The 16,645-nt window shown below is 41.3% G+C and overlaps 1 protein-coding gene across 1 annotated transcript in view; it reads right to left on the bottom strand.

Moving 5' to 3' along the window:
• The window catches only part of lama2 (laminin, alpha 2), a 234,305-nt gene that overhangs the window by 24,590 nt on the left and 193,070 nt on the right, over nt 1–16,645 (bottom strand). Inside the window, exons 40-56 of the mRNA XM_080290182.1 lie at nt 14,474–14,552; nt 14,266–14,397; nt 12,422–12,538; nt 12,060–12,223; nt 11,487–11,625; nt 10,524–10,626; nt 10,148–10,264; nt 9,082–9,264; nt 8,010–8,164; nt 7,321–7,464; nt 5,074–5,207; nt 4,071–4,230; nt 3,860–3,984; nt 3,398–3,560; nt 2,822–2,966; nt 2,561–2,699; nt 533–544 (exon numbers count right to left, since the gene is read on the bottom strand). Of these exons, the coding sequence (XP_080146308.1) occupies nt 533–544; nt 2,561–2,699; nt 2,822–2,966; nt 3,398–3,560; nt 3,860–3,984; nt 4,071–4,230; nt 5,074–5,207; nt 7,321–7,464; nt 8,010–8,164; nt 9,082–9,264; nt 10,148–10,264; nt 10,524–10,626; nt 11,487–11,625; nt 12,060–12,223; nt 12,422–12,538; nt 14,266–14,397; nt 14,474–14,552 (2,211 nt within the window). The remainder of the gene's footprint in view (nt 1–532; nt 545–2,560; nt 2,700–2,821; nt 2,967–3,397; nt 3,561–3,859; nt 3,985–4,070; nt 4,231–5,073; nt 5,208–7,320; nt 7,465–8,009; nt 8,165–9,081; nt 9,265–10,147; nt 10,265–10,523; nt 10,627–11,486; nt 11,626–12,059; nt 12,224–12,421; nt 12,539–14,265; nt 14,398–14,473; nt 14,553–16,645) is intronic.

Genomic DNA, 16,645 nt, shown 5'->3' with positions numbered 1-16,645 from the left:
TTCGCAAGCAGAGTGATACCTAAACAGCAACAAGAATAATCTGAATATGTCGTTTGTCCATACAAATGCACTGGGATATTTTTCTATATTACTCATTTCAAGATGAGTATCTGTTATTGAAGAGAAAGTTCTTAAAAAATATCCAGCATATGATAATCCTCGTCAACGACTGCAATAAACATTCTTTTAGCAGCATAATACACTTTTTTTTAAGTTACCCATCAATCTCGAAAATGTCAGGAAGTAGATTAACATCTAAATCTACTGAATATGCCAATAAAATATGGAAGGGAGTTATTCATATGAGTTATTCCACCAAAATGTTGTTGAACAAACGTCAAATTCAGATTAACAAAGGATAGAAAAAGTGATTTCTGAGAGTCCAGCCAACAAACAAACGTACATTCAGTGTGGGCTGTACAGCATTATCAGCAGGTCAGCCTCATGCACAGCTCAATAGTGAATACAGTTGCTTTTTTTATTGTGCTTGATTATAAAATGTATTTATTTATTTATTTATTCATTCATTTACCTGGCTGCGATGCTGTTAAGAAGGAACATGACATTCAAGCATTAGCAAACACACAACCATATGGTAAACATGTTAACATTCTTAAACTAAACCTTCAATTCAACTTGCCATCTTTACTTTGATCATTGAACTGGTCAAGTTGTTTTTAATGTTTATGCCATTTAATTCACTCTGCTATGAGGTTTGATAGCCAGTGTCAGACAGCTGATTCAGGTGCAGGGGAGGAGCTAAACTAAGTTGAAGAAATCCTGCCAGTGAGTAGGTTACCCCGGTTACAGGCTCAAAGTTGAAGTTAACTCTCAGATCAGAACATATGGCGTTTCTCTCATCTCAGGGTTAACAAACTCAGAGTCTTCACTGACCTAATTGTTATCCTATTTCTGGAATGGGGCTTAGAAATAGGATAAAAATGTATTTGTGCTTAGTAGCAAGCATTATCCCACATAATGGATATGTTGGAGCAGAGGTTTGGTCTGTTACTACTTTAACTGCCTCAAAGTGTCAAAATAACTTTCCCATGAGGAAACTACACTCAACAAAAATATAAACGCAACACCTTTGTTACTGCTCCCATTCCCCATGGGATGGACGTAGAGACCTAAAATTCATTCCAGATACACAATATAACCATCCCTCCCAAACAGTGGTCACAAATCAGTCCAAATGTGTGGTAGTGGGCACATCTGCTATATTGAGATAATCCATTCCACCTCACAGGTGTGCCACATCAGGATGCTGATCTGACATCATGAGTAGTGCACAGGTGTACCTCAGACTGCCCACAACAAAAGGCCACCCTGGAATGTGCAGTTTTTTGCGCTATTGGGGGTCTGGGGACCCAGAACCGGTCAGTATCTGGTGTGACCACCATTTGCCTCATGCAGTGCAACACATCGTCGCATGGAGTCTATCAGATTGTCAATTGTGGCCTGTGGAATGTTGGTCCACTCCACTTCAATGGCTGTGCGAGGTTGTTGGATATTCGTGGGAACTGGTACACGCTGTCGTATACGCCGGTCAAGCACATCCCGAACATGCTCAATGGGTGACATGTCCGGTGAGTATGCTGGCCATGCAAGAACTGGGACATTCTCAGCTGCCATCTGCCCTGAACAATGTGAACCATGATTCATCCGTGAAGCGCACACCTCTCCAACGTGCCAGACGCCATCGAATGTGAGCATTTGCCCACACAAGTCTGTTACGGCGACGAGCTGGAGTCAGGTCAAGACCCCGATGAGGACGACGGGCATGCAGTTGAGCGTCCCTGAGACGGTTTCTGACAGTTTGTGCAGAAATTGTTTGGTTGTGCAAACCAATTGTTCCAGCAGCTGTCTGGGTGGCTGGTCTCAGACGATCTTGGAGGTGAACCTGCTGGATGTGGAGGTCCTGGGCTGGTGTGGTTACACGAGGTCTGCGGTTGTGAGGCCGGTTGGATGTGCTGCCATATTCTCTGAAACGCCTGTGGAGACGGCTTATGGTTGAGAAATGAACATTCAATGCACGGGCGACAGATCTGGTTGACATTCCTGCTGTCAGCATGCCAATTGCACGCTCCCTCATTGCTTGTGGCATCTGTGGCATTTTGCTGTGAGACAAAACTGCACATTCCAGGGTGGCCTTTTGTTGTGGGCAGTCTGAGGTACACCTGTGCACTACTCATGATGTCAGATCAGCATCCTGATGTGGCACACCTGTGAGGTGGGATGGGTTATCTCAATATAGCAGATGTGCCCACTACCACACATTTGGACTGATTTGTGACCACTGTTTGGGAGGGATGGTTATATTGTGTATCTGGAATGAATTTTAGGTCTCTACGTCCATCCCATGGGGAATGGGAGCAGTAACAAAGGTGTTGCGTTTATATTTTTGTTGAGTGTATATGAATTAACGCAAATGAAACATTCAAAAATATTAAAGAGCATTTCTGTAAATCAAATGCAAAACAATATGCAGCTCTCACACAGAACATCATGTAAGCTTTTATAAACTGAACCAACGTAAATTACAGCACTTTATGCGTACCTGTAATTTCCAATCGTTGGCAGACCCCCAAAATAGATTTTCTGGTGCTCCTTAAGGTTCAGACCAGTAGCTGACCCCAGAGATGTGGCCACAATCTTTTCCTCGTCACTGCTGTCGACGTCTACTATGGACACCGTGGCTTTGTTAAGAGTTGAAGATACATTATCAGCAACAGAACAGAACACGGAGAGATTATATATGTATACCCTCTAATTTATCTGTTCCATTAATTCACAGCTCAGGTTATATAAGAAGGCTTACATAGTTTCTTGTTCCTCGACATGGTGAGGGATTTCCAGTGGCCATCATTATGGCGCTTAGATGAGTTGGCACTTCCAACTCCAGATCCAAGGTCAAAGTTAACCTTCACTTTACCCTCTGACAGCTCCAGAGACATGAAGTCCTTCTGCAGAGAGCATCAAACAGGGAGAGACTGCTGTGACACTCTGGCGTTTCAAATTCAGTACAAATCAATAACAGCACGAGTCTGAAAAGATAGGATTTAACAACACTGTGTAAAATATACTGCAAAGGGTCCCAATATGGACTAGACTGAAGAAAATGGTTAAAATTATTTTATCAATTAATCAAATCTTGACTGCTCAATAAAACAGCAGATTTTGGACACTATTCTTAATGTCCCATAAAGAGAACTGTAATGTTTTCTTTTTAATTTTCATAAGACACAAGCAGTAAGAGCATGACACCTGTTTGATTGTTTGATGTACTTTTTACAGTATTTGTACTGTCTAAATAAATTTTAAAAAGCCTCACAACTTACACAATAAACAAAATATCTGTCTCCATCATGGTATTAATACCATATTAAACACATACCATGTCTTCAGCTGCCATATACATGAGCAGAGCATCAGAGGAGAACGTGCGGAACTTGAAAGTGATGGTGGAGACATTTGGGTTCCACCTGGTGGGTCGTCCCACTGCAGCGTAGCCTTCTCCATCCAGTTGAACGGTCCCTTCACCGTGGGAGCGCTGGGGGCTACAAAAAAAGGACCAATTTACAACTGCTTTGTTTCCTGTCCAACTGCCTGAGTTTGAAAGGTCACAAATAATTAAATGCAAAGTAGGCGAGACAATGAGACGCTCACTTGAATATTAGACCAACCAGAATATCTGCAAAAGACAGCTGTTTTTATAAATAAATCCTAGTTCCTGTATAAAATGTTCTTTACATATCTACGATTAGGAATACAACTGGGAGTAATAAAAAGACTACACTATCAATATCAGTAAGGAAGAATAAAATAATTAACTTCTAATTAAATTGTGACTGTATACCTGACGACACATCCCTTACAGTCTCCCTCTCTCTCTCTGTAGTTCCACAGTCCAATAGGTTTACCATCCAGGTAGGTTTCCCCCATGCAGCCTGTGAAAGTATTTGTTCTTACTGTCTCTGCTTTCTAAAAGACAAACAGAAAAAAGATAATCATGAGAAAACACAGTAGGGAGACAGGTTCTTCATGTTTTGAGACAGACAGACAGGCACCTTGACAGAGCCGAATATCCCTCCCACAAACAGGTAGGCGTTCTGGTCTACATCCAAGATGGTGAAGGCCGTGGGCGAGTTGGCACTGGCCGGGGTCGGCATCATACCAGCCATAGAGCCTTCCAGAGGATATACTGATATGGTACCATTCAACCCATTGCTGTATTGAGAGAATGAGAAGAGGGTTTGTTGTCTTTTTGCTTGGCATTCTGTACTGCCTGGAAGAAATTTGTTATGACTGAAGCCATTTGGAATCAGTTTTTATAAACTCTTGGTGCTAAAGAAGAATGATAGAAACAGAGTGTGGAGCCAGTTTTGTTGCAGTGAAAACTCTGAGATGTATGGCAAAATCAGCTGGCCACCTTGGAGTTTAAAGTCAAGATTTCTACATTGTGTAGGGGAACACTTAAGACCGATAGTCTGCGTGATTCCACTGGAAGACACCTTTGGGAAATTTCTCAGATGGAAATACATGGTGCAAATGGGCCATCTCCTTTGTGTGAATTGGCCTGATGTTAGATGGTCTTGCATAAAACATCGCTGCAGCTTTCACAGAGAAAACTAGTTTGTTAGATTACACTGTATCTATGCAATGATGTGCCACAGGCTGACATCCTGCAATCTCTTGATTTCCCAAGTGAAACAGTGCGTTTTCCACAGTAGCATGAATGAGAAGATGTCCTTAGGTAACTGTTGGTTTATTTCTGCAACAACTGTCGGTTACAACTGTTGCTTGTGGTTAGACGGGATGACAGACAAAAAAAAATATAAAGAAATGTAGAAAACTAATTAGCTATATACATCTATACAGACATGTATAGATAAGTACAGTAACTTTCTTTTGTTATACCCCTTTCTTGTGATTGTGTGTGGGTGTACGCATGTTTTCTTATTATTGTCTTCTCAAAACTCCTGAAATGTAAGATGTAACATCAGTTTTTAAACCATACGTGTCAAAGGTACAGCACATTTCCATACACATGAATGAGTGCGCTCTTCTTACCGAGACGCCTCGATCCTGTGCCAGTTTCCATCATGGATGGTGTGATGGGGATATTCGACCCTCCCCACACCTGAACCCACATCCCAAAGGAAATTCACCTTCCCCTTGCGCATCTCCAATGCCAAGAAATCAACCTGAGACAAAGTAGACACATGCTGAATAAACTGCATTGTTGTGATTTATTTTAGGTTAAGGTTACTGTGCTTAGTGCTGATTTATCCGCTTAACAAGATGAATACAGATACTGATTTTATGTAATTGTGGGTAATGCACATGAACAAGTTGACAGTTTATGAAACATTCAAAAATACTTGGAGAAAACTCGAGATATACAGTGTTCAGGGTCACGGTGATTCTGAAGCATACTCCAGGTGTCATAGGGGCAGAGGTAGGGAAAACCATTTATGCTCATATTCATACTTATGGCCAGTTTTCACCTATTCTCCAATTGTTCTAACATGGTAATAGGAAGTCAGAATACCCAGAAGGAACCCTGACAGTGACAGGGAGAATATGCAAACCTCACACAGGAAGGCCCCAGCAAATTGGTGGATTCAAACCCACGACCCTCCTGCTTTGAGGTGACACTGCTAACCACTTTGTTTTTTTTAAACACCTTTGTGAATGTGGAATCATTTATCTACTAGAATTCTGCAAATAACAACGTAATGTGCAGTGGTAATATTTATACTGGTTTTTGTTTAGAAATGGACAACCAACAATCATGCTTTAGCTCCTTAGCAAGCTGGGATCTGTGGTGAAGCCAATAAAGGTACCCATGTTAAAATGATTTACAAGAGAAATAACATGTAAGCTATATACAGGCTTGAAGTTATGCATGGTAAGACCACAGTATGCCGGTGAAATTGAAACTTGTTTCGACCACAAAATAGCTGCATGTGGAGCAAGCAGCTACAGAGTTAAACTATGAGCAACTGAAGCAACTACCTACATAACGTTGTTGGAAATGTCCTAGCATAGAGTGACCTATGAAACCAGAGCCTATAATGTCCATTAGTGGCAAACTGTAAGGTAAAAAGTGATGGGCAGTGGCTTTACTTTTCCCTCGATACAGGTGTCTTTTATACACAGTCTATGCTTTTAAGATGACACAATGCAGGAGTTATGCAGCGGTTTTATGTACTAAAATGTGAATGATTGAACAGTGAAGCACTTTTATACCCAGTTCTTATCTATTCCGGGGCTACAAAAGCTTTCCTTTTCTCCATCTGTCCTTGTAAGTGGATTTTTACTGGATCTTGCTGTATTTTGATTAATGCTCTTATTACATATGTATGAGTATGAAAAAAAAAAAAGTGAACTTTCAGCATATGCTCTCATCTTCATGATGCAGCTGAAGTGCATACCAAGAATTATAATTCATATCTTATTATGCGCAATTAGAGATTATCAGGGGGTCACATTTGAAGACACAAATGACACGCATACACAGACACAAAAGTGCATGCACTAATCTTTCTGGTCTCCCCAGGGTAATGCCGATTATTCATTAGTAGAGATCACAGGGCAGCATCGTTACTATTCAACTAGTATTACACGCTATTAGAAAAATGTAAGAGGCGTGCATGCACACACACAAAATTACTATACAAACTGAATTATTCACCATCAGAAAATAGTAGACACACACAAACACACACATATGAATGTTCCACACTTTCCAGTCAGATGCAGTGAAGATTTCTCAGGGGAAATCAGGCTAAAGTACATGGCAACATAAACTTGTTGTTAATTGGTGCTGCTCATCAAGATACACACGTGTGTTTACAACCAAACCCACACGTATGCACACCTTGGGAGTAGCATGGTGACTTAAATTAGTGCTATGTTTATAGGGTGCCTGCAAGTATGTGTCAATGTGTATTAGTTATTCACATATTAGACAAGCCACTTTGGGAATACCTGTAAGGTGTGTGAGAGGGCCGGTTTATGGGAAAGAGACAAGTGTGTGTGCTTTTTAATGCAAGACTAATGGTACACGAGAACGCTTCAAGAGAAAAAAAATATGTTATGGTGCTCTACATAGCACCTGAGTGTTAAATTAAATGAGAACAATGCATCGATATGAAACATTTTTTTTAAAAATGAACATTTTCATATTTAAATTGTGACATAAAGACACATTTTTAAGGCAATAGATTTGGTTTTTGTTTAGAAATTAACAACCTGTACAAGTTCAAACTATTTTTGATTTTATGCTCCTGTGTTTTTCTGAGACGTGCTTACATATTTGGCTGATCCCAGGTAGAGTAGCAGGTTGTCAGGTGTGGTGGTTTTGACATGAAGAATGATGGTATTATACCTCCCCTTTCGGATGTCAGGGCGGTAACTACGGAGGCAGTCACCTCCCGAAGACACTGATACTTTGATCTGTAAACAGGAAGAAAGAGTGAAGGAATTAAGAATGTTTCCACAAAAAGGAATCTTCGATTTTAGTTTGAATTTATCCTATATATTGTATAATAACACACAAGTATTTAAAAAAAAAAAACATCTGGTATTTGCCTCCAAGTCCAGCTTGGACTGAGAGCAATCAGTCTCAGATAGACTGATATCTAATTTATAAATGCAGGCAGATTATGCCTGAATTATTATGCCATATATAGTCCTGCAACAGAGTTTTAACCAACCGCTGGGCACCGACATGTTTCTAAATAGCTCCCAGGGGTGAGGTGGAAGAAAGTCATCAAAAGAAACCAAGCCTACTAGACCCGTGGCTGGGCCTCGTACATGTAAACACATTCAGTCCAACTCTCTCCTGGTCAACCTGTCGAAGTGTTAGCCAGCCACAAATGCTTCTGGAAGTTCAAATAAATCATAATAAATCTTGCACAAGAACATTAAACTACTATAAAACATGTGATCTCCTACAACTATGAGTAGGAGTTGTACATGGCAGTGTGTCAACAACTTACTGAATTAGCTTGTTTCCTGGCCTGGTTAATCAGTTCCTTTATTTGGGAGATGTTGCGCCTCAAATTGTCCTGTAGCTTTTTGATTGGCTGCAGCTTCTCCAACAGCCTGTCAGCTTCATCCTCCAAATCCTTCACTTTTGCTCCTGCAGCATGAACTGAAGGTAGAGAGAGATCAAATACAACGATACAGAACACTACCATAGTTGTTATCATGATACTATTCGGTACAGTACTGCAGCTGAGAGAAAGAGAAAGCTTGCAGAAGACGAAGCAAAATAATGGTAGATGAGGAAATCACTGGAGGAGGAGAAATGTGGAGGAAGAGACAGAAAGATGGCAAAGCCAGTAAGAGCCAAACAATTAGTGTAACTCAGCATTCAAAGAGAACTGCTTCTAATTTATTTACTTGGAGAAATTGTATCAGCTTAAGATCCAGGAAAGATAAAAATAAAGAGAAGACATAAAAATTAAAAAAAAGAAGTGCTATGCTTTGCAGTGTGCAGAGCTCTCATGCTCATGCCGAATGGAGGCTTTATTAGAAGCAACTATTGTTTACCGTGTAGCTATTAAAGATAATCACAATATTAATGGGTGGTGCTCCAATACTGCTGTCGAAATCAGCCTATGCCGCCATAGGCGATACTGACTGAAGAGCGCGCTGACTCAATACAGTGTGAACTCTGTGATTTATTGTATTTAAGCAAAACAAATATGTGAGATATTGCAATTAAAATATGGTATTGGTGCACCACGTATAATACGTGCTCAAATTAAAGTAAGTGAAATATACATACTGATTGCTGTGGGGATTGAAAAAAAGAGAAACAGAGAGAAATATATCAAATTTCAATTTTGAATTTACGTAGATCTGAGACAACAACAAGATAAAAGTTTGGAAATGTTCCAGTTGATCATTTTCAACATTTTGTTATTAATTTATCAAATTAGGATGTAAGAGTTGCAAAAATGTTCAAAAGCTCACTCTTTTCAGAGTAAAGAAAGAGTAATTAGTTACTACCTGCCTACTAATATTAGACTATGCATACTAACTACCAAAAGAAAAGCACTTTACTGTTTTTCTCAGGGTCCTGGATCATCTGATTGGCTTCGCTGACAGTCTCCTTCAGATCAGTGTAGTTGCGCTCTAGTCCACCAAGTCGCAGGTTCAAATCTCCAAGACGCTCCAGGACGTCGATGGCTGTGGCGTTAGCATCCGCTGCTACAGCCTTTGTGGCTGCTAGCCTAGCTGCTGTGTCTGTCAAAGGATGAAACATAAAAGATGTGTACTGTAACTGCCATAATTTACATTGATGTTGTGCAAACCCAAATTTTTAAACAAATATATACTTTACTGTTCAGTTTATTTACTATCATTTTTATGTGTTATTAAAGAAATAACAAGATAGCTCTTAGGTCAGATCTGGACTCTGTAAGTTCCACAAAGCAATTAATGGCATTAATTTGGTTTGATTATGGCATCACATTACATACATACGCATGCGCGCACACAGATATATGCTCTCTCAGTTCACGCTGCACAATAATTTTAAATTCATCACTTAGTATCAAGGATTATAGTTCTTAGACATCATGGTAAAAGAAAGTGAAACTTGGATGATTAAATGTGAATCCCTGCTCTGATCATCCTGGACGTGAGAAGTCTCCAGAATAAAAACACAGCTTGTTTTGATACAACATTTGCATAGGGCCAGTCTATGAACAGATTTTATGGTTTGAGACTGAAACTATAAAAGTATCACGCTAAATATTTGCTCTAAGCAGACGGTGACATCACACTAGGGAAATCCTGTAAAAATCTCTTTATTATTCATATTCATTTATTTTTAAGGCAAATGTTTCCATGTTGAACTGTTACTATTGCTACATTTGAGAGCTGTCTTTGTGTCGATCCAAACACAAACATGTGTAACACTTCAGTTCAGTAACTTTGCTATCGCCGCAGTGCATTTCCGAGTGCGTATCTGTGAGTACTGACATGTGTCAAGTTGAGTTTACCCGAGCAACTGACCTCTATCCACACACTGATATTGATCCACTCTGTCTTTATCTTTCGCCCACACTTGTGTGCATGCACAGCCCCCCCACACACACACACACACACAATGATGCAATCATACCGTTGGGGATGGCGTTGAGCGTTGCCATGGTTCCATTGACAGCTTTCAGCAGGTCTTTGGTTTTGTCTTTCGCTGCTTTAACTCTGCCCTTCAGCCCGGCCACACCAGCTGCATTCTCTACACACACACAACACACACAAAGTAAATGATGATGGTGGTTTGATTTGAAGCCAAGGCCGCCTGCTAATGAAATCACTTCCCTCACCTCCCTAATGGGAAAGAGTGACTGAGAAAAAGGCATAGAGAGGCAAATGTAGGACGACAGTGATATCAGATACACTGCTCTAAAATTGGAAGGCTTGTTTATATTGTATAAGGAACCTATTTCTTGCATTATATATAATATACATTCTGGATACACATACACCGACAGTACCTTGGACCTCATTTTGAAGTTGTTTAGCTTGATCCAACAGTACATGACTCTTCTGCAGGGCATCTCGAGCTGCTTCCTTTACTGGGATCTCTGGACCTAAAGCCTGCATACAAGGAGCAACAGTGCAAATTATGTGACTTAAAATGCTCTCAGAATAAAGTATTTTTGGGTTCACACACAAATTTAAAAAAAAAAATGTAGAGGTGCAGTAATCTGCATACAGAAGTACCGACTGTAAGATCAAAGCATAACTACTTCGCATTGCTAAATGATCCTCTAAGAAAGGGATTCAAATTACTTAACTATTCATCACTTTGTTTCTCCGTGTTCAACCCTTTGAATCATTTTTTCATCCCTTTGCTTTTCACTTTTAGCCCTTTACATATTACTTGCCAAAGGAAAAGAAAAAATTAAGGCGGCGAAAAAAGCAAACGAGCCGCATGAGTCAACAAGAGAAGGGTAAAGTATCAGCAGAATGACGGTCAGACGAATGAACTGGCTCAGAGGAAATTAAAGTGAAAAAGGAGAGAAGAGGAAATACATGGAGAAAAAAAATCAAAGATGAAGGTGAATGTTTAAAAAAAAAGTAAAAACGTGCAAGGGAAAAAGAAAAAAAAGAAGGAAAAAAAGAAAGGGAATAGGAAACGGGACAAATTAAAAAATAAAAGAAGGAAAAAGGAAGAATTCAGGTGTGAGTCATGATAATGAGAAAGAGAGGGAAGGAAGAAGAGGGACAGAGCTGTGCTTTGATCCCTCAGCCATGACTAATGGAGAGCACAAGCTTACATTACTGTCACTGCATGCGACACACACACAAACACACACACACTATCTTTTGTGCTGAGAGAACACTTTCATGGTCCGGATTGCTAAACTGCTTGTGCTTGGTATCTACAGTAGCTGAATACAGGGCGAGTTACATACAGCATGTGTTTCCATACGTGACAGTGTACGTCCTCTTACCAGTGCCAGCGCCTCGCTCGCCCTCTGTTTGGCTGCCTTTGCTTCCTTCTCTGCTGCATCAACATTCGCTTTAATGTTACTGTAGGCATTGAAGGCGGCTGTCGCATTGAAGGAAAGGTTTTTAGCTTCAGCCAAAATACTGTGAAGAGGGGGGGGAGAGGAAGAAATGGACATTGATTTCCTATTCTATTTGTTATACACACTTTGGTAAGCAGTTAAATTAAACTGGAAGTTATAATGAGAATTTCCAGAACTTTTCATGTTTCAACATTTACTGCCATTAGTTGGATTTTGGGTGGACTTGAGCATAATATATTCCAGCTTAACTGAACTGTGAAGCTGAGCGTGCAGTTGATGATGGTATGCTTTTAGCGCTTAAGAGTCGATCTGGATATTTAACTTACAGTTACATGAAACTGAATAAAAAGCTATAACCAGCAAATGTTATTAAAAAAGACAACAACATGAAAGAAAGCAACATGAACCCGTTTTAAAATCACACTCGGCCTGAAGTAAATACTACCTGGGCCTATGTGTGAGCTTTTCTGTACTGTAAAAATATACTCCCTTTACCCATCTAAAATGGCTGCAGAGTTGTTAAGTTGCTTGGCATGTTCCTCTGCATCCTGCACGCGATAAGCCAGGCGACCATCGCTCAAACCATAAGTGAGGTGACTGACTCTGTCATCCAGCCGGCCATGAAGAGCCCCGAGCTCACTCGCCATTTCCTCCAAGTCCTGTGAACAGAGAACAGAGACTCAGATCTACATAAAAGTGACTTTTAATGCTAATAAAACATAACAATAACATTATATGTGCCGAACTGAAATTTGTCTTTCTTGAAGACAAAAGCAATACAACTAACCTGAGGCAGAATATTCTAGAGTGGACAGAGGTTTAAAGTGTTACAGAGCACGAAAGGTTTATTTCCGTACCTCGATCTCTTTGTTGACGTTGTCAGAAAGCTGGTTCGCTTCACCCAGTAGACGTTCTCCTTCTCTAAGAACCTTCTGTGCTTCCTGTTTCACTCCGCTGACTGCAGATCGCTTCCTCTGCATTAAAAGAAAACAGGACCAGATTCAGATGGTGGGGTCAGGAGTTGGTGGTAAAAACATGAAAGCATGGATCCATCTGGCCTTACACCACTGGTTGAGGCTGGTGGTGGTGGTGTAATGTGTGGGGGGGTATGTTGTAGGCACACTTTGAGCCTCTTAGTACCAACCGAGCATCATTCAAACAGTACAGCCTCCCCAAATATTGTTGCAGGTCAAGTCCATCTCTTTACCCCAGTGTAGCCACATTCTGATGGCTGCTTCCAGTTGGATAATGTGCTATGTCGCAAAACCCAAATCATCTCAGACTGGTTTCATCACAATGAGCTTAATGACCTCCACAGTCAGCAGATCTCAATCCAACAGAGAACCTCTGCGATGTGGTGGACTAGGAGATTTATATCATGGATGTGCAGCTGGCAAGTCTGCAGTAGCTGTGTGATGCCATCGGGTTGATATGGACCAAAATCTCTAAGCAGTGTTTCTGGGTCGAATCTGTGCCACAAAGAATTAAGACAGTTCTGAGGGCAAAAGGGGTAGTGAGCCGTAACTAGCAAGGTGCATTTAATGAAATTGCTGTGAGACTATATTGATTGAGTGTGTCAGAGATAGAAGACTGTATAATCTTTCCTGTAGGATATGTAGGATAATCTATTCAATAAATGTTTGCTATTTTTTTCTGTTAGAGGTTATGCTGCATCTAAGCCCTTCTTGATGATTAATCACATGCAAAAGGCTTCTCAACAAAATAAGATTAAGTGGCATCAATGATTTATAGATGGTGAATTTCAGTCTTTGGGATTATTAAGCATTTTTATTGTTTTTTCAGTTTAGGAGACAGAAACTAAAAGATTTAATTGTCTTATGTCTAAAGTCAGAAATAAAATACACTTAAAACGTTATCGTTACTATCAGACGTTGGGTAACGTGTGGCCTTGTGCCTTTAACTTTGTGACCCAACTTCTTAAAGACTGGAACATGCTTATTGGTATGAGCATAAATTTGTGCACTGGTCTCTCTCAAGTGCATGGAAGGGTCCAAAAATGTGCAAACAGTCATTTTGGTGCTCTTTTCTGTAGCTATCCAGGCCACAGTAGAAAGTACAGAGCAAATGGGGAGTAACAAAGACATCACACAGCAGTGTTCATGTAGATGCTTCAGGTTCAGAGTCGGTTTTTATGAAATACTGCTCGCTTCAGCACTTTAGAGTATACGGCAAATACATTGACAAGTAATTGTAATGCCAACAGAAGGGTGTTTTTACAGAATCTACTGTCAATGGTCTAAATGGTCTGTATTTGTATAGCGCTTTACTTGGTCCTAAGGACCCCAAAGCGCTTTAACTATACACAATCATCCACCCATTCACACACTGGTGATGGCAAGCTACAGTGTAGCCACAGCTGCCCTGGGGCGCACTGACAGAGGCGAGGCTGCCGGACACTGGCGCCACCGGCCACCACCAGTAGGCAATGGGTGAAGTGTCTTGCCCAAGGATACAATGACCGAGATTGTCGGAGCCGGGGCTCGAACCGGCAACCTTCCAATTACAAGACGAATGCCCAACTCTTGAGCCACGATCGCCCCATTGTGTGATAGTTAAAGAGGCATAGAGGCTTTGCTTACCACATTATGACAACATTTAACTAACTGACATCTCAAAATATCAGTTATACACAAAACACACAGTTTGGACACGAGGTCACAATGTAAACTCGTGCTTGTACCTCCAGGGCTGTGAGGTTAGCTTGGTTTTGGTAAGCCAGTGAGCCAGCCAGACTTGTCTGTCCCTGGGCAAAGATGAGCAGACCATGGGCATCCCTGAGCTTCTCCTCATGGTCCGAAAGCTTCTCTTTTATCTTAGAAAGAAGATAAGGAGGTGTTAAGCCATTCATTTAGTAAAACTGAAGACAAATAAGTAAAATTAATTGTCACCTCTGCCTTGAGGTCTTCAGTGGCCTGATGCGGTTTACCAAAGAGTCTTTGGACTTTCTGATACAACTCTTCTGCTAAACTGAATGGAAAAAGAGGAGAGAGAGAGACTGGATTATTTCCATTAAATCCCACAGTGTTACTGCACAGTGTCATACATGACTTAGTAGAACAGTGGATTAAAGTATCACATGCGAATACTAGAATCCACAGAAGAGACAAGAGGATGGGAGTTACTGCCATGTGTGAAAGACCCTCTGCTAGTCTGAAGACAATAATCACTCCATATGACTGAACACTGAAATGTGGGTCTGAAATTAGCAGCGTTTGTCTATTGACCCCTCAGGCTAAGATAGATTAAATTGCAGCAATGTAAAACATTGCAAATATCACTCTAACATGCGTGTCTGTGTGGGTGAGGGGGTAAAGCAACACGTGGTAATATACACTGCAACAGAATTTGCTATATAGGTAACAGCAATAAATATAACTGGAAGAAAACGAGATTCTAAAAGATAACTAAAACCTAACAACCGAGCCTCATCAGGCTGCCTGTCTGAGAAATACTCCGAGGCATAAATTTTGCATTCAGCTTGCTGCAACAAATATCCAGAGCCAACAATCCAGAGACTTTGTTTAATATAAAAGGAATTTTAAGCTGTCATCAGGCTTTGTTTAAGGGACATTTCATTAAAATTTAATAGTTTTGTTGTGCTGTTCTCATTCTAAGTGCAGTACACACTGAGTATCTAACATGGGATGGATCATTTGCAAATGTATTTATGTATAATGTTTGTGTTTGGCTTTTACAGAACAATCCATTTTCTCTTTTTACAACATCAGGCTCAGCAAGGCTGAGAGTGGGGAGGTGACAATAGTCATTTTCCTCAATGGGAAAGGCAGACTCAGACACTCCATGTGCATTCTAGGCTATGAAATGAAATGAAAACAGCAGTAGAAGCAAGTGAGTGCATGGCTTTCAGGTGAGCAGTGTGGTACCAGGCATCCAGCAAATGAAAGAGCAGAGCACTGATTGCTTAGAGAGCCAGTATACTCCATCAGAAATACTTCATAGGTGTTCAAACAGTCTCTACTGCCACATATTTCCAAAGACAAAATTGGATGGGAGAGTACAATCTCTGAAACTTATGTTGCAACATTCATGGCCGTCGCATACACGGCCAGCTGTATGAAGGTGAGAAAGTTGGCAGAGTGTAAACTTTCTAAAGCCCCTGTTTCAGCCTTTATATGAATTTAGGGGGCTTTTTGCATAACGCAGTGCATAATCATGAATGTTTCCAGAAAAGACTTCTCAAAATGAAAAACTTGAAAAGGAAAACTAGCCAGTGGGCAGCAATGATTGTTTTGCAACAACCGAGACATTGAGCATTTTCAACATGGACATCTTGTCATGTTGAAGACACCTAAAAGTCACCACTTCACATTTTGGGTGGCTTGTAGCAAATATTCTCTTCTTTAGCTGGCTCGGGGCATCAGAGGATGTGTACATAGGGGATAGACTCAAGGGAAAACGTTCACAGAGCACCAATCGTGTGAGCCGGTGTGTACCCGGACGCCCACCCCCAGACACAAAGAACCACCAACGCACCGACACCTGAGGGAGTCCGCCACTGGCAGGGGAAGTGGTGGTGGGTGGAGATAGGCCTCCAAACCTTGGAGGGCCTGAGATGTCCCCAGAGAGGTGGCGTCTGATACCCAACCTGACATATAGACACAGACATACAGGCACACACAGACACAAACATTCATTCCCACCCTCATGCTCTCATATGCACTTACTCCACACTCAACCAACGTGGAGACAGACATAAAGAGACGCTGTACACACGAGCACACTCCCCAAGCGTACTCTACAAACCGGGTCTAGGTACCCTTGCCCCTGGAGGGGGGAACTGCACCCAGACCCAGGTGGTGTTACCCTTTTCCCTGCGGTGGGGGGAGGCAGACCGCCCCGACTCCGCAGCAGCAGGGAGGCCCCACACTCCAGACCGCAGTCGGACGGCCAACTCCTCCTCCTAGCCCCCCCGCTCCAGCAGGCCGCAGAGAACGGGGGTGAGAGAAGACTCCAAACCTCCCTCCACCCGCTCATTGTAGTGTTGATGCATGTGTGTTCTAAGGTGCATTTAAAACCCAGGAGGGCATGGAGCTACCTGC

The sequence above is a fragment of the Astatotilapia calliptera genome, chromosome 15, assembly GCF_964374335.1.
Source record: "Astatotilapia calliptera chromosome 15, fAstCal68.1, whole genome shotgun sequence".
Classification (NCBI taxonomy): Eukaryota; Metazoa; Chordata; class Actinopteri; order Cichliformes; family Cichlidae; genus Astatotilapia; species Astatotilapia calliptera.
The sequence above is the reverse complement of the archived record's forward strand: the minus strand, read 5'-3'. Positions and strand labels throughout refer to the sequence as shown.